The 27,928-nt window shown below is 37.3% G+C and overlaps 1 protein-coding gene across 4 annotated transcripts in view; it reads right to left on the bottom strand.

Moving 5' to 3' along the window:
• ST6GALNAC3 (ST6 N-acetylgalactosaminide alpha-2,6-sialyltransferase 3) overlaps positions 1–27,928 on the bottom strand; it is a 242,545-nt gene that overhangs the window by 96,273 nt on the left and 118,344 nt on the right. For all 4 annotated transcript variants that reach the window (XM_080406939.1, XM_080406942.1, XM_080406941.1 and 1 more), the window contains exon 2: positions 27,623–27,817. In XM_080406939.1, coding sequence (XP_080263065.1) covers positions 27,623–27,817 — 195 coding nt within the window. The remainder of the gene's footprint in view (positions 1–27,622; positions 27,818–27,928) is intronic.

Raw genomic sequence — 27,928 nt, 5'->3', positions numbered from 1 at the left:
GATTATATCACCTTCTAGAACAGTGCAAACAACTCTTTTTAAGGAAGTAGATGAAGAAACATGTTCTTCAGGGCTAGGAAGATTCTCTATATGCAGTTACCTTCAGGTTTGAGTTCAGCTCTGAGGATACTCTGCCTCTGCACAATACTTTTGGGTGATCCTGCAGCAAGTCATGTCAGTTTAAGGTTCTGATGCTGCAAAATACTTAAGGCCAGCTGATCTTTTTCTCATACTGTTGGATTATTTTTGCTTTAATCACAAGCTCACAGAGTTTTGGTTTATGCTGAAAATAAGAGCTCACCCTTGTATTTTTCTCACTGCCACTACCATTACAAAACATGAGGTAAATAACTCCATTTTTTTACCTTAGCTCCCCAAAAGAAGCCTTACTGCATCTTTATCAAATCAGAAGAAAAAAAAAAAAAAAAAAGCTCAAAAAATGAGGAGAAAAACTGACTTTTGTTCTCCTGACCTTGGGAAATAAAAATTCACTAGAGCTTCCCTTCATCTTCCCACTTTATTTCTGCCAAGTCACAGAACAAAATAAATATCCAACAACAAAAAAAATATCTTCTATCAGTCTTTTGAATACTTTGGGGACAGAAATCACTTAGAAGTGATGTGTCAGGGCACCTTGTCTTTTTCTTCCTCTACCTTTCTCAGTCTGAGGATGGTATTGAAAAAGCAAAAGCACTTATAAGTGCTGTTTGGGGCATAAAATCCCCTGCCATCCATCTCTCACTAGGATAAATTTTGAAAAGAAAAGCACTTAGAAGTCTCTTTTTGTCTCCATCTACATTATTCCTTCTCTCAGATGTGTTTTGAAATAAAAATAGAAATGAAATGCTATTTTCACTGTTTTGATGTTCAAATCAGGCATGTCTCCTCTAATTTCTTCCTTTTGCATTTGCTCTGTAACAAATATCAGTTTTGGTGTATACTTCATTCCATTTCTCTCTCTTTAATCTCAACATCCCCCTCCCAATTCAAGTAATGAGATTATGATGCTATAATCTTATTCTGAGCATGACCTTTGATTTCTATGGATTTATATTCCAAAAAAGATACATCAGTTCTGCTGGCCAGATGACAGTAATATAAACATTTAGCTAATTTAATTGATGCATTAACTTTCTAAAGTGGGGCAACCTTCACTGACAATAGCAGTCATCTCCTGAGCTGCAAGTCACAAATGTGCGCTCCGTGGCAGAAAATCATCAATACAGTTTTTAATAACTAAAAAGGAAAACATAATCCTGAGACATGCATAAAGGTTTTAGAAAGTCTCTTTTCACTCTATTCAGCAGCAACGATAGTATATTCAGTCTGGGCATTTGATTTCAGCGCAGATTTGGATCAGCTACTGAAAGGCCAGAAAATAAAAAAGAATAATCCATTCCCTAGAAAACTTAACTAGCAATGGAAGAACTGGGTTAGTGCAAAGAGGAGAAGAGAAAATGGAGATGATGTGATTAATGTTTCCAAATATGTAAAACATGTTGCAAAGGATTCTCCATGTTTGTTCTACATGAGCAGCGCAGTAGCAAGAGAGATTTGGGTTAGACTTTAAGCAGCTTTCTAGCAACTGATACACAAAAACATAGCTATAAACGAGCTTGTCAGGGGCACAATTACAAACTAGATAACTCCTGAGGGCCTTCCTTATCCTGTTTTGTGTGATTCAGTGAGTTTTTATATATATATATATATATATATATACACACCACTTCACAACTGAGCTTCTTGGGTGACACTAAATAAAGAAGGTGATACTCTGTACAGTATAGTAACAATCTGTAGCTCAGCATTGTGCTCTGCACTGCATGGAGAAGTAGCTATCCAGGTATCTTCTAGCAAAAAGGTAACTGGGTAGATGTGTGTGTATACGTGTACGTGCATGAGTTTAACTCATGTACTAGTAAAGCAACCTGCAATTTGACAAACCCTAATCCCCAGACAGAGGAATCAGTAAAATAAGAACAAATCTAGTTCTCCATAATGTAGTAGTGGTAATCAGAACAACTTCCAACTTTTTAGAAAGTCAAGAATGTTTTGCTAAATATTAATGGTTGTTTTATAACAAATCGTGTACTTCCCACTTTCAAGTTCAAGCTAAAGCAAAATGAAACTGAAATAGAGGTATTCACTAGCCCACCACCTTTTAAGATTTATGTTGAAGTCCTGCTTAAATGCAACAGAAGAGTTGCAGTCAACCTTTCTTTCCTCTAAATCTATTCAAACGTTACCTGAAGTACTCCTAGCAAACCCCTGCTTCTTGACAACAGTAGATATAAAGGTATCTTTGACTAAAAGCTGTATTTCTTCATAGTTTATGATAGCTTTAGACTTCTTATCCTTTTTTTTTTCTTTCAGTAGAAAGAATAGGAGTAATTGTGGGATAAAGTACTGCTCATTGTGAGTAAGAATGTCAAATTCTGTTCTATTGTAAGTTCTGTCAAATGATAAGCAATTAGACCCTGCTTTCAAGGTCGTTTAAATAAATAACACTTTGTACGAGTTACTTTTAAAAAACTGCCTAACCTACGTACCACAGTCTGGAACAGTGATATGTCTACACTGACTGTGGTGTTAAATGCATATTTCAAGTATAAGAATTTCTATCTGTGCAAAAAAACCCTGTTGTTTTTAAAGTCAGTCTGAGGGTGTGCTTTTTCACATGTTTCTGATCAGCTCTTCATTGCCTTTTCCAAAATCTTTGCCACATTTTCAGCATCATCTTCGTATATAGCTGCCGGTGGAAAATGGATCAGACGCTAGAAATTGCTCAAGGGCAATGAAGCCTTCTGCAGAAAGTTTCTGAACAGAGAGCCTAAGCCTATGTGGTGGGATTCTCCCATGAAAGCAAAAATGCATTTGTTTACTGCAGAGGCAGCAACACATCCTTATGGTAAAGAAATGCTAGTTTGTGGCTACTACATTCAAGAATTTATTAAAAAAAAACATATGTTGCTTGGTTCCAAGCTCTTGCAACCTTACATGCTAAGGAACTGTTTCGCTTGAAAAAAAAACAGATAATAGGGTTCCAATGGCAATAACCCTTGATAAATTATGAGTGTATTGTGTGTAACCTCTGATGCTCCCTGCATCAGAGAGGTATTGTGAATCACTGACATTCAGTTTACCATCAAAGAAAACCCATCACTTGTGGAAACACACATGTAGAGATTTTGTTGCAGTAGATTTCCACATCCATCACTACAGCTGAACTTGTCCAGTGAACTACAGACCGGCCTCAATATATGCAAATCATTTTAAGTACTGAACAGCTCTCTCTGACAGAGATCAGTCTGCCTACTCCATTTCCCATACGGGAAGCAAATACTGCAGTCACACAAAGCTCGCTGGAAACAGAACCACTTACACACTGGTACACAGCAGAGGGGCTAAGCAGGAAGAAAAGGTTATAAGGGAAAATAAAAACTACAAGCTTGGGAAAGAGAGAATATAAACGCTGATGTGCTTTAATTATTGGCACTGGGATGTGAGAGCCAGATTCCTAAGATTTTTTGGTGCTGTCTTTGACTTTACACTTGTTAATAATAAATGTAATAGCACAACAAAGTCACTCTGTACAGCACAATGTTGCTGAAATTGTCTCTAAGATGCAACCTTTGGCCCACTATTCTATTTATTTACTTATTGCTTTAGCAGAATTACTCATCTGGCCAGAAAAAGCTAGATTTATACCACTGGTAATTTAAAAAAAAAAAAAAATCCCAACTTTGTATGAGTCTGCTAATGCACCCAATTTGGTTGCAGGGAAAAGGAACAGAGGACTGCACTCTCACACTAACAACCTGAACTAACCTAAACCTGAAATCCTGGATAAGCCATTTATGCCAGTGATGGAAATAAGAAACCTGCCCTGTGAATTGTAAACCACTATAGAGAGATCTAAACAAAGGAAGGTAAAGGGACTGCACAAGTTTCTGCCGAAAAACTGCTGTGCTGAGGGAAGATACTGCTTCTGGTTTATAACTGTACTTGTTACAGTTGTGCTTGTTGCTGAGCACAAAAAATACAAATTCTGTTCCCCAACAGCATGATAAATGAGAAATGATAATGAATACAGATATCCTTTAAATCAAGATTGACTTGTTTAAAAGACCTTTGTTATAAATAGGTGGTATTGTTAAAGGGATATGAGAGAGTACAGATGAATGGTAGTTAGGGGGGTAATGAAACAACTTCTGTGAACAGTTGTTCTGTGAACAGTTCTGTGAACTGTACAACAGTACGAAGTGGAAAAGTTTGAGTCTGTCTGTGGGTGCATTTTCACATTTCCAAGTCTGAACTTTGGCAGCCATATCCATTTCTGATCTTCTAAATTGGCTGAGTGGCCATCATGCTACTTCTGATATCAAGTTGTTTCTCAAATACAATCTTTTCTACTCTTGCAGCAAATGCATAACAAATGGTGTATAACTCACACTGCCTTGGACTTTAAGCCTGATAGTGTCACCTTAAGTAGCACTTCCTTCTGAAAAGGCCTTCTACAAATAATAACATTATTCCTGGAGTGAGCTATCACTTATGCTCACAAGATCCCAAAATATTGCAGTTTGAGACAACATTCGTTTTTTTATGGAGTTTTCTTTGTGCTGTGTAACATTTGTTCTCTCCTGTTAGGAGACTTAACAGACACAGGGAGGAAGAAATGGGAACAAAATTTTAACAAGGCAGAAGGTAGGCAGGGATAGCATAGCCCATATGGAGCCAAAATCTAAAAGACAGTTAATAATATATATTACCTTGTGGATCCTGGCCCAGGGGAGAAAATCTGAACTTACAACTTTCAATGGCAAGACCAAGACTTTGTCCTGTTTAGGGATATGGTGTAAATACCTGAATGGGGTGAGTGACACTTAAGAAGGTGGAACCAGACTCTTCTCAGTGGTGCCCAGTGACAGGACAAGATACAATGGGCATGAACAGAAATATAGGGAATTCTCAACAAACATGTAAAAAACCTTTTATATTGTGAGGGTGGTTGAACACTGGAGTAAGTTGCACACAGATGCTGTGGAGTTGCCAGCCATGGAGATATTCAAACACAATTGGACAAAGGCTTGAGCAACCTGCTCTAGCTGGCTGTGCTTTGTGGAGTAAGGTTGGACTAGACAACCTCCAGAGTTTCCAAACCCAGAGAAAAATATCTTGATCAGCCCCAACTGAGCTGTGTTTACAGGGAAGATCAGTCACAAGACTTGTTAGCTTCTTTTTTTAAAAAAAAAAGGAAAGCTGTGTGTAAAAAAACCTGCTTAAAATCCTCTCACTGTTCAGCAAAGAAAAAGGTGTAAGGCTGGATATATTTTTTCTGGATCTCAAAAAATGATTTGATACTGCTTCATCCAACAGATTGATTTCTAAAGTGGAAAAGCATGGCATTGAGAAAGACAGAAAACAGAGCAGGTTATAAATCTTTCCATAGAGAAGAAAACAAGGATGTCTATAAAAGGAACATTTCAAGGTTTTAGTGTAGAGAAAGTGTAGTGCCATACGGGTACCTACTAGAACCACTTACGCTTTTTAATACCATTTTTCACCATTAAAAAGAAAATTAATCAGGGCATCTAACGTAAGTCAAACATAAAAATAGAAAAGGATAGTAAAAAATTTCTGCTAAGGAGAAATAAATGAAGTGCAAACTGCTACGCTAGCCAGTGAGCCTTCCTTAGACACAGTAGGTAATTTCCACTCTAACATGTAGTTTCTGTCAATGATCAGCAACATGTAGCTTAGGTATGCAAATAGCACATAGATATTTTTTTTTAAGAAAAGATCTTCACTACATATTACAGGTCCTGCTAGTTTTATTTTATTGCTTTTTATTGTTTGCATGGAACTGGCAATAAGCTGTGCCTGAACAGAAAGTTGGGAAGAAAGATTCAGGTCCACAGGAGCTGATCTGAGTTGGCTGCTTTTAAATGCAAGACTACAGAGAGCTGAAATCCTACTTTTGGGACAAAATATCAGTAAGCTCTATGCAATCACTAGGCAACACCATCGAAGTATTGTAATGCCAAAACCCAAATAGCATTGTCTTCTCTGTATCCACAGCACAGATAATTACACGAAAACAATGAATGAGGGATAGCAGTTCGTACAGATTGATTTCTATTAATTTGCTCAGTTGGGTGTGGGTTTTTTGTAATTTACAGTTATGTATAAGTATTGGCCCATGTTCTGAGGAACTAACCCAGGAATCAAAATCTGTAAAGACCACACATATTCAGGTTCATTTTGACCAATTACACCCATGTTTCACAAGGGGGTTCAGAAAGAATGGTATGGTGAAGTGTGAGCTCCTGAGATGGAATGGTAGTAAAAATCATATAGACTAAATCACAAAAGTAAGCAATGAACAGTACAAAACTTGGAACAAGGAAAGGATTTAGAGGTGATGATAAATTATACACTAAGACACCTGTGCAGTATATTTTCAATTGATGTCACTTTCTGAAACCATCAGAGTAGGACCATATTAGAAATACTTTTGCAAGCATCCTGAGCTCTGTTATTTTCAAGAAGGAAGTTTAATGTGGATGAAAAATACAGCAGGAAATCAACTAAAATCATGGGTTTCTATGGTAGAAGCAAGCTTTTATATATAAATTTAAAAAAGGAAAAGAAAGAATTGAGGGAATATCCTCATGTAGTATAAATGTCTCTTAGCTTCACTGCCTTCACTATAGCCATTGGCTATCTCCTTTTAAAATTTTATCTATTACAAATTGGAGGTAATTCAGCCAATACAGAATTTAGCAAGTGCTTTAATGCTTTGGGACCCATTCCAAGACACATGAAAAATCAGTGTCTTTATCTGGTGTTGGATGAAGACCCTGTTAAATATATCTGGTGCTAAGCATGAGCTGAAGTGTTTTGCTAAACAGGAATCAGAGAGAAAGATCTCACAGAGGTCATTCCTGTCTGTATATAAGCACTTAAATGTTACTAGTCTATCTGAGATACCAAGTTTTAAACAATGTAAGGGGAAAGCATTTGGACACTTCAAGAACAGCTTCTTGAAGAAGCCTAAATGTAGCAGCAGAAGATATTATAAGTTCTGGATAAGTACTGAGCTTTACATGTCCTTTGGCTTGACCTACCACCTTATTTGTTATCATCTGATCACCTATGTTCTCCATGTTTCTAATTTTAATTCATGTGAACAAGGTGTTATAGGAAAAATTGACTCTACAAATCCTTAATTAGCAAATTTAAAAAAGTGGCACTAAATTCAGGTGTGGAGCTCAAAATAACAAAGGGTTAGAAAAGCTTCTGTAATTTACATATATGCCAAGACTGTCAGAGCTTATACCAACCTAAGTCTTAAAAAAAGATTCCACAGGACTTCACAATATGAGATAAAACAATAATTTTAGGCTATGCTATAGCATAATTCATTGCTAAATGATTTCCATACAGTTTCTAAAAGAGAGAGCTTCATAAGAACAAAAAGCTTTGTAAAAGTCTGGTAAAATTGATATAAAAACTGCAATAAAAGAGTCAATATAATTTCAGCATTAGCCGTCTATTTTCACTACTACTTTAGGTATTTTGTGAAAGGCTTTCACAGTCTCAGAGATTTTTTAATGCACCATTTCTGAATGCTAAACAATCAAAAGAAAAAGATGCAATTAAAAAAAATTCCATTGGAAAACTAAAATAAATATTAAGTACTAAGTGAAAGTAAAAGGTCACTTGCAGCTTATTTTTTGTCATTAAAAAAGTTACACTGTTTCTTTTGTTCCATTACTCTACTAAAATTCATTTCCTTAAAGGAGAAAATAATTCCTTCATTCCTGTGAATCAGTGTTTAATTATAGCACATTTGACTCTTAAGTGCAAGAACTATTGGTTCTAGAAAAAAAACCACAAATAGTGTTTTAAAGATGATGTATCTGCGTGACTTGATACATAACGTAGACACCTCCATTCATGATTTCCTGTCCCCATGATGAGAGCTATTTATTTCAGGTAAAATCTTAAAAAAGGAAGGGAAATGTTTGTAGAGAAGGCAAGATGGAAAAAGGCTGAGGTTTTCAGGCTAATCCTGAACCTATCCCCTGGGTTTGTATTTTGATACTAATGCTGAAGGTTCCCTAACAACGCAAGCTGTCCCTTTAGTATGAAGATAGTTTCAGCATGAGTAAGAATATAAGAATGTAGTTTTATGAGGAAATGAGACTGCTTTAACTCTGCAAGCACTTAGGGACAGACTGTGAAGTTGGGCATGTACTGGAACAAAGGAGGTGCCTTTTGGAATGCTGGCAAAGGTGGCTCTAACTCAGACGTTGCTACATTCCAATATCCCCCTGTTCGCATTTTTTCTCCTTCAGGTAAGAAAGGGGACCTGGCATCTGACAACAGCAATTTAGACATCCAGGCATCTCACCTCAACCAGGAAGCACAGGTAACAAAGCCCTTGCTCAACCTTGGCCATATTCATTTTCAAGTGAGGGCATATTTCAGAATAATGGCATCCTACTTCAAGTAGACCACTTACAGTGCGATTGCAGAGACACAGCTCAGGAGAGAAGCATCAATAAAGCATTGAAATATCTTCTTTGCATGCACAAGAAAAAAAGTCTGGAAAAACCTTCTTTACTCCCCTGTCCATCATTCTCCTATCCCAGTCTCTCCATTTTTCTGATTTTATGTTTATTGTTCTTCACTAATATTTCTAAAAGTTTCAAATCACACAAGCAGTTAATGCCAATTAGAAAGCTGTACTTTAGAACCAAAATATCTGGCTCCAGATAATATTTTTGCAAAACGATAAATGGATTAAATAAAATTATCTTCTCAAATGAGGGCCATAGCTAAAGACTGCTCGCACTCAAGGGAGAAGAGTCTTAGGAATACAATTTTCATTAAAAAAATGTTTCATCCACATCACCATCAATAAGCCATGAAGAATAAATGTAGAAGGAGAATAAGAAATAATGTAGGGTGTAAGAAAAAAAGATTGCACTGAAAACATAACTAACTTCTTAAAAATAATTAAGCAAAGAAAACAAATTCATCACCACTGATGTAGACCCTTCAAAGCTCTGACAGCCTGATGTTTCCTGCTCTGCAGCACGATATCCAAGGTTCATTGCAAACCCCTGTTTATCCAACTAACTACATTTCTCAGTAGTTCTACCTAATTAACAGCTTGGCAATGAAAGAGGCAATGGGGAGCGTATATATGTAAATACACCAAAAATATGCTAGGGAGCATTAAATGTGTAAAATCAAGCATTGAAAATTTAGGGATGTGTCAGAATTAAGGTTGCTGTGCAGCCCTAATTGGGCAACCTTGTGTGCACACGTTATGATACTGTCTTTAATTACCCAACCACCTACTATTTTTTCCACTGGACCCCTGCCTGCACTGACTGACATAATGAGCAGCTACTCAATGCCTTTGTTTTCCTGTTATTAGTCAATGTGTCCCCATGCCTCATTTATTGAGCACTATTCACACCCTGCTCTGAGACACTAATTTCTGCCTGGACTGTCATACAGTATTTATATTATAGTCTCGCCTCACTTCTCAAATACCATTCTAAAGAAAGGAAAAGATTGTATTAGCCCTCTTCAGCAGAAGGGATTTCAGAAATTAAGGTGAAAGTTATAAATTAAATTAAGAAGCATACATTCACTGATACACAGAACCTGAAGCAATTAGAATTCTTCGGTAATTTGTACATTTACATAATTTTCATTGACTTGAGCTATCTCTTTGAAAGACCAATCCTTCATAAATCAGACCCAAGGGTCTCAAACTAAGCATTCAGAAAGTAAACAACACACAATTACTAAAAACATGGCTTGATTAGATTGGAAACACACAAATTCTGTAACAGAGGCAAGAACAGAATGTAGCAGTTAGCATTAATGCATAACCATGACAGCCTTGCCTTCCATTCCCGTAATATCCTGACTCCTTCACACCTTGCCATTTCTTCAGAAATGAGGCAGCAGTCCTAGAAACCTTCTTTATACATTCCCAGCTGGCACCAGAAATGGTAAAATCTGGACAATGAATGAGGATTAAGTTTTCCCACTATGCACAGCCATGAATACATCAAAGAAGTTTGAATCAAAAATGGACAGGTGATTTCAATTATGGCATTTCCCAGTTCTTGATCCTTGACTTTTCAACCCTACTAGTGTTATGTCTGCTTGAAAGGCAGATAAGCATAGCAAAAAAACCCAAGAAATCTGCCCAGAGCACAAGAGTGACATCTATGTTGTCCATGGCAGGGTCAGAACCTTCCTATCTACCACACAGGTTTCAGTCAGCTGAACTGACACAGTAGCAGTGGCAGCAGTAGAATACCACCCTTCAGTAGCCACCTTATTTTTCTTTTTTTAAGTACGACATCATGATTGTTATTGGGAAAATATTTTTTCAACCAGCCCTAGTGAAAATAATATATTTTCCCCTGATCCAACAAATATGTCTTTAAGAAATAAAATATTCATATTAAAGAAGCATCCAAAATTTTTAGTCTAACAGGCAACCATATTTCAAAATTCATTACATAAAACAATTAAGACATATTTAACAAGACTGTTCTAAATTGCTTTTTGTGTTTTTCATCTACCAGTTCTTTCAGGAATACAAATTATTAACTGGGCATACAAGCCCACTGCCTCACAAGCGTAGCAAAATAGAAGTCTAGAGTGACCTTGAACTGGGGAAGCCTGAGCTGTGGTCTGGCCTGCTACTGACCTGCTTTGTGGTGTCTGGTAAACGACAACATCAAGGTCTCACTTTCCCAATCTGCAAAACAAGGCTGCTATTTGATCTCAAAAATAACCGCATGGACCTGTTATACTGTTTCTAAAAATACATCTGCCCACCTCAAACCTCTCCACATGTAAAACTGTGTGTGAAGGCAAAGTATTTAGCATGGTCCATTTTAGTTAGAGAATTACCATGTGTCCTGCAACAGCCCCATTTGCTCCCTGTGCATGGAGATCAGTGGAGTTACACCTCTGACCTTCGAGGTGTCACCCTGCAGAGACTGGAGAACAGACAGGCAGATCACTTCCAGGGGAGCACAATGGGGGAGCAGGGGGGGAACCTGAGGCACTAGTATGTGCTCCATCAGTCAAATTTAAAATGAGTTAAAATTCCTTTTTCCAAAGTCCTCTTAACTTGATGTGGATTTCGCCATCAGTCAGCTCTAGACACAATGCAAGTCCATGTAAGGATCCAACGATGGAATGATGGATAAAGCCTTTCTCAGATGCTCAACTCACGTGCACAGCAGGTGCTCAGATATTAGAAGTGAATATTTAAAATAGTAAAATCTAAAAATCTATGTAAATAAATGTTTTAGTGAAATGTTTTCAACTGACTATTCAAAAATATAAAGAGGTCATCTCACTACTAGTAAAATATAATTAGTAGTGACATAACTTTTACTTATTATCTATATCTCTTTTGTACCAACACTACAGAAACTGTAGCCAAAAAAAATTATAATCATCAAAAATCTTTTCTGATGACACTTTTTTTCTCCTATTAGTTCTGCAAAACATTAATCCTGAAAGAACGATATTTCCTTCCATTTCAGTTTTGCATAGCAGTGTGTACAAATAAAAATGTTAACTGCCAGGACATAATTTTCAGTATGCTTGTCTTACTTCAGATGTGTGTTTTCTGTTTGGAGCACAGCTGTTCATATTTCCCAACATGAGCTTCAGTGCTGTAAATATCTTCTCTGTTGAGGGCTACATTCCCAAAGTACTGCACAGGGGCCACATGTACAAATTGTGTTAGTGCTAATGAAAACTGTGTGCATACAAATCCATGCACAGCACTTAGAAAATGTGGACCACAGACCCTGGCCCCACCACTTTGCCACTGAACCAGAATTGCTCTATTTAATGCTGTGACTATGACATAAATCAGGTTTCTCAAAAGGCTTTTATTCAGCTAAAGGAACTCGTTCTGGGATGAAATTTAAATAGATTGTTCTGTAGAACTGCATTAATAAAGCAAATTACTTTCAGCAACCTGGAAAACAAAACAATCTGGAAACTGAAGGTAAGATTGTCTGAGGTTTATTGCCACATTTTTTTTTAACAGTAGAAGTCTGTGCTGTGTTTAGCTCAGTTTCCCTACTTCTTGATTTCAAAAACAAGTCCTTTGCCTGTCAGCATAACACAGCTGGCAGCACTATTGCCTCTACACTAGAAGGTCAGAGATGCACATCTCTGACTGAGACATGGGCTCGTATCCAATGCTGACACTGCAACAGAGCATTTGGGGGGTGTCGTTGCACAGTTAGAGCTGCCTGCCTTCAGATCAGACACTAAATCAAGGTCATTTCTGCCCATCAGTGGGGACCACCTGGGTGAAAGGTAACAATCCCATGGCAATTTTCACAACAGTAGGATATAAGCATGATGGTATTTGCTCCTAACAAATAGCTTTTGGTATCTGCGATTTTTTGGAAGTAATTGTTAAGCAAAATAATAGAAATCCATGGGACTATCCAAACCATGTCAACGATACTGTCCTCCTTACTTTGTAAAGCTTTCTCTGTTTAGGAGGAAAGGTAGCCTGCTTCTAAGCACAATGAGAGTACTGTCCAAGTACAAGTACATGTTAACACATTTTGTGTAGATGTAGCATGTATTTGTAAGTTTTTAGAAACATGGACTCATGAATTTGCAGTTTCCTTGTGGCATATTTGCAATAATTATCAAATTAGGTTAGTATCATTCAGCCTATCTTCTGCCTTAGGAAGATAGAAAAATGCAAGAAACACAAGAGTATGGGAAGTAAAAGCTATTTCTGCACCATTTTGCTCGGAGCCCATCAGTTAAGTTTATTCTACAGTTGGTTATAAAAATGGTGGCTGGTGGACATCAACCCACTCTGTGCTCCATCTTTGTGACTACAGAGAGAGAATCTGATGAACAGACGTGGGCATTGTTTAACTTTCATAGGATCAATCTATATTGTAAGATCAAGAGCAGAAAGAAAAAATGGTGCAACTGCTGATGGACGTCAGGTTGTTGCTTTCGAAGCGATGAAATATCACATCTTTGGATAAGAACTGGAACAATACAAACATAACGTAACAGCACGTCATGGAAGCATGGTGTACTGCACTTGGGGAACTTGGGCAGTTGCAGAAATCTCCCATTCTGATCAAGGATTTCACTTGTTCTTCATGGACTATAATCAAGTAAACAATGACTTTTTTTTTCTTTTTTCTTTTTTTTTTTTTTTTAAATCAGATGCTGTCTGAACCAAAGATGAGGGGGAATCACAAGCCTATAAAGAAATCTTTGGGTACAGCATGACATTTGATGAAAAAATGTAACAGGAATATGAATTGATTTGCAGGCAAGAAACTATAAAGCATGCTTTTCTTTCCAAGGAAGGCCTCAAAAGGAAATTGAGAGGACTTGCATCATTTCATGTATTGATAAAATAGGGCTCTTCATTGTGTTAATCTGAGCAATCCTAGGCAGGTCTCAAGGAAGGAAATATGTTGCTTTATTCATACATGTGACAAGGGAAATAAGAACAGTAGAATATCAGATAAAATGCAAACTGGACTAAAATTATCTTTGACCATAAGTGAAAACGAGAAGCAAAACTTAATATATACCTAGTAGATAGTGTAATAAAATTAAGCATACAAATAAAATGCTGCTTCTATAAAAATAAGAAATACGCATATACTTAACATCCATCATGGGAAAAATTCCAGTGAAGTTACAATTAGATTTTGAGAATAGTTTCAGTAGCAACCTATTTTGGTTCTATAGCACTATAATGATTTCATCAGTAACAATTCTCTAGGTAGTATCACACTGGAAAGTTTAAGGATGGCACCATTAAATAGCATCCATAATTGTTACAATCAACTGCATATTACACAAAAGGGTGCATTTGTAGATGACTGTTAAATGTACCAATTTGCCAGATTAGCATTTTGCTGAAATGAGCCTTCTCAGAAAAGGCTTTTCTGAGCCTTCAAGAACCTATTACACATGGACCAAAGTTCATGTCAAGTCCACTTTCTACTGCAAAATGAAACTGGACATCTTTTCACAGAAGAACTTATACCACAGACACAGATACTACCAATGACCATAAATAGGTTGGTTACAATGGGGCAAAACATGGGGTTTTAAAATGCCACTGAGCATAGGGCTGAATATAACAGCTGCCAGTATGTGGATGTTTCCTCACCTTGCTTCAGTCTCCGTTGGTGTTAAACTGTTGCAGGAAGCTGTGACCAGTGCTTTGCAAAGGGTGACAGAATTTGGACTGGGCACTTGACAAAACACCAAATCTAACAGGAAGGGAGTCTTGCAGGCATACACACAGGTTCCACAAAGCATGAGAACCCGAGTTTTCATTTGCAGCGATAATGGGAGCAAACTTAAGCAATCCAGAAACACAGTTTCCCTCCCAGATCACTTAGTTCATTAAATAATAGACACTAACTCTGTGTAGAACACTTTTTAAAGGTTGTCCTATCTCAAATACAAAAAAGTGGTAGAAATCTAGGACATCCTTAGGTAGGCAAATAAATACTTCATTGCATTCAGAAAGAATTGATGGTTATATATAGAGATACTCATACTGGAAAGAAACAAAAGTGCTACATTCATGAATCCTTTAGCAACTTAAAAATTCAAACAGATTTGAAGAAGTATTATGCAATATCTACTCACTTGCATATAACGTAGAAATGCCTGTTAGTGATCTGTAGTTGCTAAAATTATATTTATGTTTATAAAGATCTTGCCAGACAAACTAAATTTTTCAAAGAAAAATTTCATGCTTAGTGAGTGAAGAGAAATTACTAGAGGCATTTTTGCATTTAGTAAAGACTGATAAAAAGACTGATTTTCAGGAATTCAGAATACAACTTCCTAGATAATCAGACAATTAATCTGAATGTACAGGAACTACAAACGTATATACAAGTCAGGTACTTTGAACATAAAATAATCTGCTGATTTCTTAACAGATTTGGCACATTCCATTATGAAAGCTGTTCCTCTAATGAACAAACATATTTAAACTGCAAGAACACTACTGCAGACTAAATGGAAAAAAATTATGGCCAAAACCCCTATTTCGAAGAATAACTCAAGCCACTACGATTTCTCATGTGGACTGAAACAACAAAAAACCAAAACCACAACCCAAAAACCAACCAATCAAACAAAAAAATCACCTTGCCTTTTAGTTCTAACCCTTTTTTAATTGGTCTTAGACAACACACATTTTTTCCTCATTAAATCAGCCTTATCTTCAGAAACTATCTTCAGGAGAAAATAAATGGTATTTGCAGAAAGAATGGAAAAGCATGTGGAAAGTAACAAGCTGAGCATCATCTTGGGAAACCATGAAATGATTCATCTCATGAAAAAACATCCAAGACATTTTAGGAAAAATAAATCCCAGGTAATTTGATATCTGAAAGCAGAGGTAACATGCTGTGTCATTTCCTCTCTTCCATTACAGTCGAATCCCATGTCAAGTTCTAGGAAACAGACAGCGAGAACTGAGGAAGGGGTGGGCTTTTGCTATAGATTAATTAGGAAAAATAAGGAAGAGTTTTACTTGATTACATGGTGATAAAGGTGGAACTGCGAGTGTCTGTATATGCTAGAAGAAAGAAGATAATAAGTGGAAACACTTAAGATCTTTAAAGATGCAGGAATAAAGAGGTATAAACAGCTGTAATATTTACCATATCTCATTCTGAGGAAAAACTGAAATGGTGAACTATTAGTCCACTGCATCATCTTCCAAGGGATGGGGGCAAAGGCCCAAGAATTTTAAATATAAAAGCAGACAGGTTAAAACCTGAGTTAATGTGGAATATGGGTCAATCACATACTAGCAGGGCGATGAGCAGCCAATTGGTTTTTTTCAGCTCTAGATCTTATTTTTTGTATATGCACACTGAAACTAGCAGAAATATATATGCATTATTCATGCTATTCATGGGAGACATGCACCGTAGTTTCACTGATGAGGACTGGAAGTAATACCAGAGAAAATAGAGGCCTTAAAGGAAGACACTAATCTCAGAAACCTCAGAGTGTTGCTGTATTTTATTTATAATTTTTTTTTCAGAATTCTGTTATGATAATTGTTAGGTTTGCAGAAAATTATTTCTGCTCTATTCAGATAAATGACCTCACATAAGGCCATTTCTTCCCCAGGAAATGAAGAGCAGGTAACACCCACCAGAATGGGACCAAGCCATTTAAGAGCAAGTGGAGGATGCTCCACAGTGTTGGTTCCTATGTGATTATCAACAGCCTGTACCTAACAAATGTTTCAGATTTCATGACAGAATTTACCTTGCATTGTGGCCAGCAGAACTGGCAACTCATTTCAAACAGGAAACATTATTACCCTCATCCCTTGCTTGAAAATGACTTCTCATCTACAATTACCTGTCAGTTTTGCCTTCTCATTTTTAGCTATCACCAGGCTCCATACCTACAGAAGTCCATTTCTCCTTGATTCTTGTGCTCACCTCCAAAATAATTTATTAGGAGTTACACATGCTTATCAAAGACAGACAGAATTCATGCAGAAATTAATGGCAGTCTGTGGAAACTACTATATATCATTATATAATACTTGCCTACACTGCTGTCACAGTACCTAGATTGCCTCATCCTTTGTCAATCAGAATAAAGCATTAGTGTAGTGCAAAGATTATTTTTGTTGTTGCTCTGACAATAAAGTTCTGGCTGTAATACAATGGTAATAAGTGATAATCTATCAGGGATAGTAGATTCCCAATCATTTTATGACAGTCAATCTGACAAAAAGCCCCCATTTTACATTCTGAACATAACCAAGTGACTTGGTCCAAAAATACTACTTGCTCTTTATAAACATGAGTTTTACAAACATGATGACCCTGAAGCAGTGAAGAGTATTTTGGTCCATGCCAGCAGCAGATCAGAAATTGAGGCTAGCTTGTAAGAGTTCCAGCCTGATCCTCTGCCGGTTCTCCTCTGAGTAAAAGATCAACCCTAATTAACATTAATTGTGTTACAGAAATGTCATCAGCTCCATCAGTTGTCACTGATACTGGTGATGACAAGGCACAACCAAAACCAAGGACCAAGTGGAGCAGAAATGAATATGGCAGCTCCAGAGTGGACTCATCTGAATGGGGGAACCCACAAGATGGTCTTGTGGAGGTAGAGACCTCCAAGACACTCTCTTGTGGGACTCCCTGAAGGTCTGCCATTGAGAGGACTAATGAAGGAACACCATGTGTTTGAGAAATTCCATTTCTCTGCTTTGTAACTAGAAAGCCTGTTTAGCCTCAGAAACACTGAAAAGTGGCTGTATTTATCCTTTGGGAGACACTGGCATGGCTGCAAATAAACTTTTGGGGACTCACTCCATTTGAGAAATAAGTTATGCTTGTAAAGACATCAGAAAGAAACTTTAAAATGTACATGAGGTGTGACACAAGACATAATTTTGCCATAGCTTCTTCTGATTTGAAATCTATTCCCAGTTGCTTTTCCAAAGCCTGTCACCAGAAGACTGGATTAATATAACACATTCACATCTTGGGGCTAACTCTTGAACTCTTTCAGGAACCAAACCCTTGTGCAGAATGCATCAGTAGCTGGCTTAAGAACAGCCTGTCATCTCCTAGATCTCCAAGCTATGCCTTCAAAGCTGTCCTAAACAGGAATATATTTTCAGAGAAAAAGTAATCTGATGACCTAGTGAAAGAAATTTTGAGCAGTGAAGGGCAAGCCAAATTGGAGAGGAGGTGAAGAAAGAAATGAGCAGTTTTGGACAACACGCACTGGATCTACAAAAGACAAGCCAACAGGAAATAGGATCAACATTACAAATCTTTTACATTCTAGAAATAAGAGGACATGAGAAAGTTTATTATAAACTAGAAAATGTTAATAAATCAGTAAAATTAATTACACAAAAACCACAAGAACAAAATTATTAGTCATTGATCAATTCCATAATATACTGTATGTCATCAAGTATAGGGTTATTGGTTTTGCCTAAAGGCCAAACTTTATCCTTCACCTTGTGTTTCATTTCTGTTGTAGGATATTTGCCAGTGCTGATCTAAGCTTTCAGTGTGCTGCCCTGGAACTGCTTTGGGGTGACTCCTGTGCATGCAATCAGCCATTGCATAGGAGTCTGTATGCATCAGGAAAAAAAGCTTAGAAAAATATTTTTTCAACTTGACACACTCCAGAAATCATATTTTCTCTTTACAAACATGAATCCTAGGCACCAGTACTCAAAAGGCAGAAAGGAGGGAGGGTGATATCATCACTGAACTGGAACCAGAGAAATCAACCCAAACTAACTTGCACTTGGGCTGGTGTAATATTAATACAAGGCCCCTGAACATTCTTTGCAGTCTCTAACTGCAAGCAAGTTCTATCCCCTGGAGCAGTATTGATCTAAGACCTGTGGCACTTCCATCAATTTCAAATCCAAAACTCTGGGTCCTAACTACAAAAGACTCTTAAAGACAAATTCAAGAAGCTGTACTTCAAAAAATGACGCTATGATTTGTGGGAAAGAGGACCTGACTGGTATGAACAAGGTAAAGGCAGTGATGTGCACCCCTGGGGTTGGGGATAAAAATGGAGGATGTCTTGGTGTTATTAAGTGGACAATCCCAAAATTACTCTAGTAACTTCTCATTTTTGGAATTTCATTTAACAATGTATTTATTCATCTAATGGGCATGGGAACTGCTTTTCTGAGTGACAGGAAACAACAGATTACTGTAATCTCTGACTAGCTGAATTATGAAAAGTATATCAAATGGAGAGAAGGAAAAATAAACATGGAAGAAAGAAATACTGTAAATAACACAAACCAACACTTTCTTCCCACCCCTCCCCAAACTGAACTGGTTTTTATTTTTAGGGTGCAGCCCCATGGACACAATTTACCATGACGTTTTCAACATTGGTGGTAATATGTGGTAATATATGATATTCTTGATTTAGTTGTAGTTCAAAAATTAGTTATGATGAGTAGAGAAATTTTACAGCCACACCCACAAAAAAATGTAGCTTGTTGTTACAGATACCGTAACTCTATCAAGCTCTAAGATGCACACACTGCCAGCACAGTAATGCCTGCAAGGGGCATGAGGGTTTTGGTACAACAGTCATACAGTCTTTTTACAGACTAAACATCACATATTTGATAGTATGGATTAATGTATTCAGTCAGACAAGACAGACTACCCCAAGAAAAGCAATTATTGCTGGTGCAGTCTGCACCTGCTCTGAGAGGGTCTCTGAGATCATTTCTTTCTATCCAGCAGTTACACCAGTCCACCTGTTCCAGCCCAGCCTGAGAGCAGATAGCAGAGATTAACAGCTCAAAAATGCATTTAAGGTTCACATTTTAATCTAACAAAAAGCCTAAGAGAAAAGTCTCACATGGTAGAAATCTCCACCAACTCAGAGAACAATAAAAAAGACAAAACTATGTATTCAACCCACAGAGCCTTGCAACAGAACCTGAAGCTGCCAAACACAGGCTATGACAGATGGCCATGGGAGCAAACTTGGAAAGCAAAGGCTTTCAAGAAGGATGGCTGTGGCTTTAAAACTAACTAGTAATTGGCATGATTGTCAGTGTTAGGAGTCTGTCTCTTGAGCTGTGTGTTTCTGTGTGCACCCATGCACGTGTGTGTGTGTGTGTGTGTGTGTGTGGCTGGCACGCTGCTTCCATGCAGGGAAGTATTCCATGCAGGGAAGTATTAATAGCCTCGGGTTAGCTCCGCACTGAGCATCTCTGCCAGAGTAGCTATGCTGGGCAAGAGCTCAAAGAGCTAAAATTGCTGATTGCCATAGCCAGCAGAAACCCCTTGTGTAGGAACAATTATATGAGCAAAATTCCATTTTCACTGGCTCTTTTTACTCTGTGGTGTATTTTAGCCTTAGGTTGCAATATAGCCTTAGGTTGCAACTTGTAACTGCACCATGTTTAAGGCAAAATCATCCTGCATTTGAAAGGACTGAATGCTTTACATTCTTACCTAAAGATCATGAGGGACACATACAGGTACTGCACAAGAAAATACATTCTAACCATAGGCTTTAGTTTAACACACACATTAACATGGCATTAGATTAGGAAAGAAAGTTCATAGAGAATTAGAACTGATCACTAGGGAACAGCTATCTCCTGTCATTTATAGAACTATATTAACTAGCTTTTAATTTGTGTTGCAGGTTAAACCATCAGTGGATCAGCATCGTCACTATGGTGTGACAGCATGATCTGGAAATGTCCATAGTCTGTTGTGGAGCAATGAACAGAACAGTCATGAAACATCACACTTAAGTGTACCTTAGCCATCGTCACTGCATCCAAAACTAGCAACATTTTTCTGCAAAGGATACCTTGAATCTCTGTGAGAAATAGACTCCAGGTAGAAACTCAGGAGGGTGACACTGAACTTATTATGATGGAGGCATCTTGATTTTTAAACAGCAGTAGAGGACGGATATTTAGTGAGTAAATATAGGGCTCTGCTCTCCCAATTGATGAAATGAAACACCAAGAAGACATCTTGCTTGCTATTTAATGCAAACCAGCCTATCCTTCATTTAGCAACTATTATTGACAAAATCTGAAATCATGTCATGGGAACAGAATTCAGCTCTCATCCAGAGTAAAAGCAGTAAGTTCCTCCTTCCTCCCTTTAACTACAAGCCTCACTCTTCTCTGCTCATTACACTAGCAAGAGCTCATTTGCTATCTTCCCCAGTGGTTTGGTCTCATTCAAGAAGCTATTACATCAAAGCTCTCCGCCTTCTTCTTTACCAGTCCAAAGAATACTCCGTTCACTTTGTCTGGTCCATCTACCATTTAATGAATAATGAAATTTTACTGATGGAAGTTTGCCTGTCAGGCTGTTTTGTCTCTGTTTTCCAAATGGTCTCAAGTCAGTTCTCATGGTGCCATGTCTCTCATTTGGAGAGCCATTGTTCACACTTCTCACATGGAAAACACAACTGGCACCTTCTCATAGGGAGTCTAACATTATTTAATATAAACCTCCTCTTTGCTAGCGGTGAAAAAATGCTCAAGAAGGTGGGAGAAATCTCTGGAAATTACATATAACCAAGGTGAATGACAAATCTATGACACCAGGCACCTTTTCCATATAACTTGTGAGCTCCATTCAACAAATCAATCCAGCCCATGACTGTGCATCATAGGCATTTATTTCTACCAGTCCAGATTCTTTAGAGATTGACTTTTGATGGCACAGCTCACTGGCTGATAGTAATCTCTTCTCAAGTTTCTTAGACCCTGCTCTGAAAAAGCAGAGCTGCCACACAGGCAGCACTGCTTGACTCATCACATTCAGGCTCTGTGTGAAGTAGATTTAATTCTTTTGTATAGAATACTTGATATATTTATCCTGGCACTTGACTTTTTCCTCATAAGACACCGTCAGAGTTGTGGCAGCTTTAAAAACCTAAGCTAATTTGATATATACAGAAGGAAAAAGGCTGAGCTGGCAGGATTTACTTTACTGAGGACACATATCATCTGTGCACCCTTCTCTCCTGTAGGCTTATAACAGCCTGAGTGGTTTCGACTGGACCTTGCAGCTTATTCTGATGGTTCTCTCTTCTCACAGGCAAAAGGGGGGTTGGAAAGAGAAAGATGGCAGTGGGGACTCTGGTGATAATTTGTTTAGTGACATCTATTTCTGTAATACAGGGTGTGGTGCTGGGGTTGCTCATTTGGTGGTTAAACTTTTCCGCAGAAATTCTGTTTTCAAGTGTGTGTCTATGGCTCCCAGATCCAGGAATGGGAGCTCTGGTATAGTTACCAAACACAGCGGGCTGGGGGGATGGGAACCAACAACCCACCATACAAATCTCTCTCAGAAATGTAACAAGCAATGTGATCGTCATTAAAAATGTTAGTAGCCTATCCTTCTGTAATAATTCCAAGAAAAGTTATTCCTGAAATTTATATAGCAGAAGGATAAAAATATCCAGAGGAATATATGGCATGTTTAGTTTTACTTCCACTGTTATTACTATTATTACTATTATGTGATTACTAAGGCTGAAATGGTGTAACTGAACAACTGACATAAAATTGTCTTAGAAGGGATATAAATGATAAATGACTATGAAACAGATGACCTTTTCTTAACAAAATATCGGATGAATTCTTAAGCTATAACAATGAATAAGATCCCAAAGGAAAAGACAGGATGGAAGTCATGAATGTATCAGAAATTAAATACTAAAGCAACTTTCTGTCACAGTGAGTTACAGTTGATGTAGCTTTTTAGTCTCTCTAGGACCCAGTTCTTCCCAGCAGAGTATGAAACAAACATCTCTGGAGTTAGCTGAATACACCATGCAAGTTCACAGTCTGGTACCTTCTGTTTTGACATGAAGGCCAGTGCTGTTCTCCAAGTTTCTCTCCGTAGTAAGTGTCATTCTACAGCTATCACTAATAGGCAAAACGTAAGCCTTCCCAGGCTGTTCACTAGCTTTACTTATTTTTAGCATTTCATATAAAAATGTCAGTCCTTTTTTAATTTTGTCTTACTTCCCATATCTGGAAAGAAACTAATATTAAAACATTCGTCACATTCTTTACTTTCTTTGTGCATTCTTTAATTTAGTTATTCAAGTTTTATAAAGACATGGTCTCTCATGATTGGTAGGGGTCCTTCCTACCTAACTCCTAACACATTTCACAACTATGCTTTTGCTGCTGTTGACATGGTACGTGCCTTATCTTACCGTCAGATAGCACATTACATAGCCTATATTTCTGCATGTTACGTTAGTTTCCCTCTGTACTGCAGGTGCTTTTGTTTTTTAATACAATTACTTTATTCTCCAAAAAAAAAGACAAAAAAAGACTACACAAATATGTGTAAGGTCTGTAACCTCCTCCTATTTTTATTCATATCTGGGATATTTCATTTTTGGAAACCTCCACTCATTTCAGCCAAGTTCCACCACAGAACTTCTGGCAAAAAGGAAAAAAGAAAAAAAGAAAACTAGACAGGCTGTATGTTCACACATATATATGGCTGTGTGTGCCACAACTGGCAAAAAATTAACGTCTGTACACTAGTTTGTTCAGGTGACGGGACAAAATGTTATGTGATAATATGATCCAATTTTTTTTCTTCAATAACAGCACAGTACTGGAGAGGTTTTCAGTTACAAAAGTTATTTTAAAAAAAAAATTTAACTGCTACAATGCCTGTTCCTTTTATCTAGTGCTCATCACTATACTGTGAGATTTCTCAGTGTTCATGACACAAAGTCTCTCCTCTCCCTCGGAATTCATTTTACATGAAGCCATTAGATCTCACAGTTGCAGTTTAATGTAGGAATTTTAGGTCATCTCAGAACTTACCCTTTTCCAAGAACAGTTTTAATCTTTGTATAGTACTTGAATATACTTCTTATAATTATATTGCAAGTGTTATTGCAGCTATATTTCAGATTTTACGTATGTAAGAAAATGCTGTATTATTTTAATGCTGATGGCAGAGTAAAAATGTATTCAATATTCACCTTTCAGGAAGCACAATGAAATATCCAAGAACACTATTAGACTTGCCTAGCATAAAGTTTCAAGCTGCTAATGGGTTTTAAATTGATGTCATAATGCTGCAATTTAAATACATGATGTTCATTAATTTTGCCAGACTCTTTGTAGAGTAGGAGTGGTACAAAAGAAGGAGGAAGGTTATATTTGCTGTACTTGCTTCTTTTTATCTGCTTGCCCATTTTTGATACACAAGAAAAATCATTACATCAGCTTGGGGTGGGGGGTGAATTTTGTTCAGATGACAGTAGATTTCAACTAGGTAACCACTCTGGAGTTGTATCAAAGTAATATTTTCTATGTAAAATACAAGGAATAGGATAGAAGTAGCTAACACTATAGGGGTGACATTTCTTAAAGGACTTCATGGGACCTATCACCAAAAATCTATAGGTACAAAGTGAAGGAAATAAGGGACAGAAATGTCGTCTTGCCCAAACACCTTGTCGCAGAAGGGTCAAAATTCATGTACTTAAGCAAGAGAGATATAATCCAAAACAGGCAGCCACGTTCTCTTGCAAATCTCATGGAATCCCCTCAGATGTGGGCATCGAAAAGGGAAAGGAGATCCCATTGTGGAGGACTACTAAGGGATCCTCTTTTCTTGAAGGGAGGCAGAGCAGGCGCTGGATGCAAATTTTCTAGGTGAAGAACCATCTACTAGAGAAATATCCCAAAAGTCAAACTAAAATGTGTCTAGACATAATGGGCCTGTACTATAGTATAGTACAACCCTTCACATCTATTTATATTTCAAATATAGTATGTTTACTGTACATAAAGTCAGTTTTTCCAAAGCTGTTGCTATAGCTACAAATCAAGGAAACCATAGCAACAACCCTGTATTATGTACAGCCTTAATTAGGGATTAAGTTATGTCTCTCTTTGCATTTTATATTAAATACTCCCATATAATCTAGTTATAGTAAACTTAGATTTTTTTTTCAGGCTTTTTAATAATAAAAATTCCGTAGCATTATACTGTCAAATCAAATGAACAACACCGTTGAAATACGTCTTTATGGCGTTATTCTGATCATACCTAATAACATACATGTCACTATTTTTTACTTGAGATAAACACAAATGTTCATCTCACCATATTTCCTGATCTTCTTTAGTACAAATCATTAATCACTTCAGCATTAACCAGCAAGTAACTGGTTTTCCACCATCTCATGAGGTTTCCAAGTCTCATCCCACTCAGCCTTACCCAAAAAGAAATCAGCTTTTCCTAACTTCAACTTTTTTTCAAATGGATTCAAGTCTTGGGGTTTTTTTTCCTTTTTCCTCAGAAAGTAAGAATGCAAGGGAGGGACAGGAAAGGTAGACTAGTAGTTCATCTAGATTTTCTAGCTTCCCTGTCATGTCAGGTGACTGAGTGGGTTGGTGGTAAATCAATCATTTTGTTTTGTTGACTTTGCATATGTACTATTTAAGCACCCTGAGAAACTGGGATTAGAGAGCCCTGGCATGCTGCATGCAGCCAAGCCTCCGAGTGGAGCCTGAAAGGAACAGGTAAAGGAGAACAGAGAACAAATGTGAAGAAAAGGAGAAGGATGTCAGAAGTGGTTGAGGAACAGGAGGGAGTGCTGCTGGACAGCAGGAGACATGTAGGACCCAGTTGGGATGACAGGCTTCAAGGGACACTCTAGAAGACTATGAACACATTCAACAGGTCTGCAAAGGTACTCTCAACAAAAAAAAGAGAAAGCCAAAATTCATGTTTTAAAAAGCCTTCTCTCCTATCTTCCCTTCCATCACATAATTTTCTGATCATTCATTATGGTGTAGTTTTCTCATCTTTTGGTGCTTGCCCATTGGTGAGATGGCATGTCTCCCATTTTGCAAAAACCTTGGCCACATTTGTTTAGGGCATTTGCTGTACTCACAGACTGGACCTTCTGCTTATCTTACATATCATAGCAGTATAAGAAATTTAAACAGAATATCTTAATTATACATAATGAGCAGAAATTCAATGTATTCGGTATTTACACAGAAATGAGAGATCTGTGATTTTAATCTCTGTGAACAGTTGAGAATTGCTGGCCACTTTAATGTGAATAGTAAACAAACACTTACTTTATAAAGCTATCTGTGTTATTGTAGTCTGAGAAAGCTATGAGTGTGAGTTAGGAACATGAGCTGTGTAAAAGCTTTTTACATGGGCAGCACAATAAAAATACCCTCTCACGGGAAGTAATTAAGTCAGAAGACAGTACGTTCACAATTAGCAAGGCATGTTCAGTTTCTTCATTATCATTTTAATTATCAAATACTAATGTAATCTGAAAATACAAGGGGGGGAACAATTAAAATTACTAAGTTTAAGGAGTCCTTCATGACCTAAGCCAAACTGAGTCCAACGTCTTACTAATTGATACTGGTCACCAACTTTCAGGACATTCATTTCCATTTACTGTTAGAATTTCCAAGTGTGTTATCAAATTTAAGAATGAATTAAGGCTCCCACAAGCTACATCTAACCTCGTATGAAGGCAATGGTGAATAAAAATGGATTAGTATGCTCCTCTCCTCTCTAGTTATCAGTTGAGACTGATAGTGATCAAGTGACCATGGCAGCTCCTCATTCAGATTCCATGCCTGCTGCTGTGGCAATAACCCAGGGACATGCAGAACACACTGCCCTCTCATTTTCAGTGGGTTCCTGGTCCTTTTGTATTTAAGATATGCTGGATGGAGCCTTAGCCCTTTTGAACTCAACAGTAGCTCCCATTCATTTCACTGAGACTAGGATTCACATACTGACTCAAACAGATTTCCTTTCTGGTGCTCGTCTTTTTTCTGCTTTGTAGATAATGTACTTTGGCCTCCAATATACTCAGTGCTGCATCTTACATGAACAAGAATTAGAAGCTACAGAATTTTAAAAGAAGCTGCCCCCTGAAAACTATAACCCTCTCTCATTCTGATTTTCATATTTAACACTCTAAAGGTAAAATAATAACTAGCTTGTCCAATACATTATAAGACTGAATGTCGTGAAGTGGTATTTTCATCCTCTATAAAAGCTTTTATAAGAATAAATTTCATTCATTAATAATAATTGCTTGTTTATAAGAAAAAGTAGCAGTAAGTGCAAGTATTTCTCATAACTGACAGTGCTATAACTGATCAGAAACAACTTTTAGAAAGAGTTAATTTTTTATGTTACCTTACTTTGTAAGTTTACATCTGTTATAAATAGGACACAGAGAAAGAGAGAGAAGCATCTGGGGGAAAAGCACCACCAGCACCAAACCCCAACAGTGTCATTAGATATTTTGCCAACTAGGACAGTTTAAAGGAGGAGTCCTTGTAAAATCTAATTTTGCCACACACATATTTCTATCATACAGAAAAGTATTTTGCAAAGCAGATACGGGCCAAAGCATTTTAAAATACAAACTGGAAAATATATAACTGGCTTTCACATAGCTACCAAATATTAATGTACTAGTTCCAGAAAAATCTAGTAAAACTCTAGCTTTATAAATTTTGTAGACTCACATATGTTCATTTCACAAATCATTCCCTTTACCTCTTCCATGCACACCCAAACACAAAAAAAATACTTCATCCTTGGGTATCCCAGGAAAAATTAAACATTTTTAGGACTTTATTGTAAACACACACACAAAGATTTCCTATTGAGTTAAAGGGACTGAATTTTGAAATTAACCTAACAAATTCTCTTTCTTAGATAAACATGAGTTTTCACTGCAACCAAGCACAGTTTTGAGGCCAGCTCACTGCTCTCTCCACCACAGACACAACAGAAATAAAATAAAAAAATAATCAATGGTGATTTAAATGGTAGCACATTTTCAATAAAAACACTTTGTTCAGAAACATTTCTTGCTTTAGTTTTTACACTGGGCAGGTTGGTTGCAAAGTTACATGGGATAAAAGAAAGAGAAGTCTACTGGTCCATTTTTCTGTGCTTTTGATACCATGTCTTACCTCTTGTGTTTTCACATTTATATATCCATAGTGAGTTCTCAGAGGCTGCCTTTGACCATTAGAAAATGGCATCCATTTGACACTGGTTTGTCCAAAGCAGTTTAGTATCAAAGGGAAAGTAACTTCATTTGTGAGACGAATGATGATCAGACAGAGGAATGCTGCAATGAAACTCACAGCAACAATGGATTTTCTCTGTAATGAAAAGAAGAAAATCAATTATTAAAATTAAGAATTGGTTTTAATAAAAAATACACATCTTCTATTGTAGGATGAAGGAAAAACACTTCAGAAAGCTTTATGTGA

The sequence above is a fragment of the Falco punctatus genome (genome assembly GCF_963210335.1).
Source record: "Falco punctatus genome assembly, chromosome: 11".
In the NCBI taxonomy this organism is placed as follows: domain Eukaryota; kingdom Metazoa; phylum Chordata; class Aves; order Falconiformes; family Falconidae; genus Falco; species Falco punctatus.
Note: the sequence above shows the minus strand (reverse complement) of the source record. Positions and strands in the feature narration are given on the sequence as shown.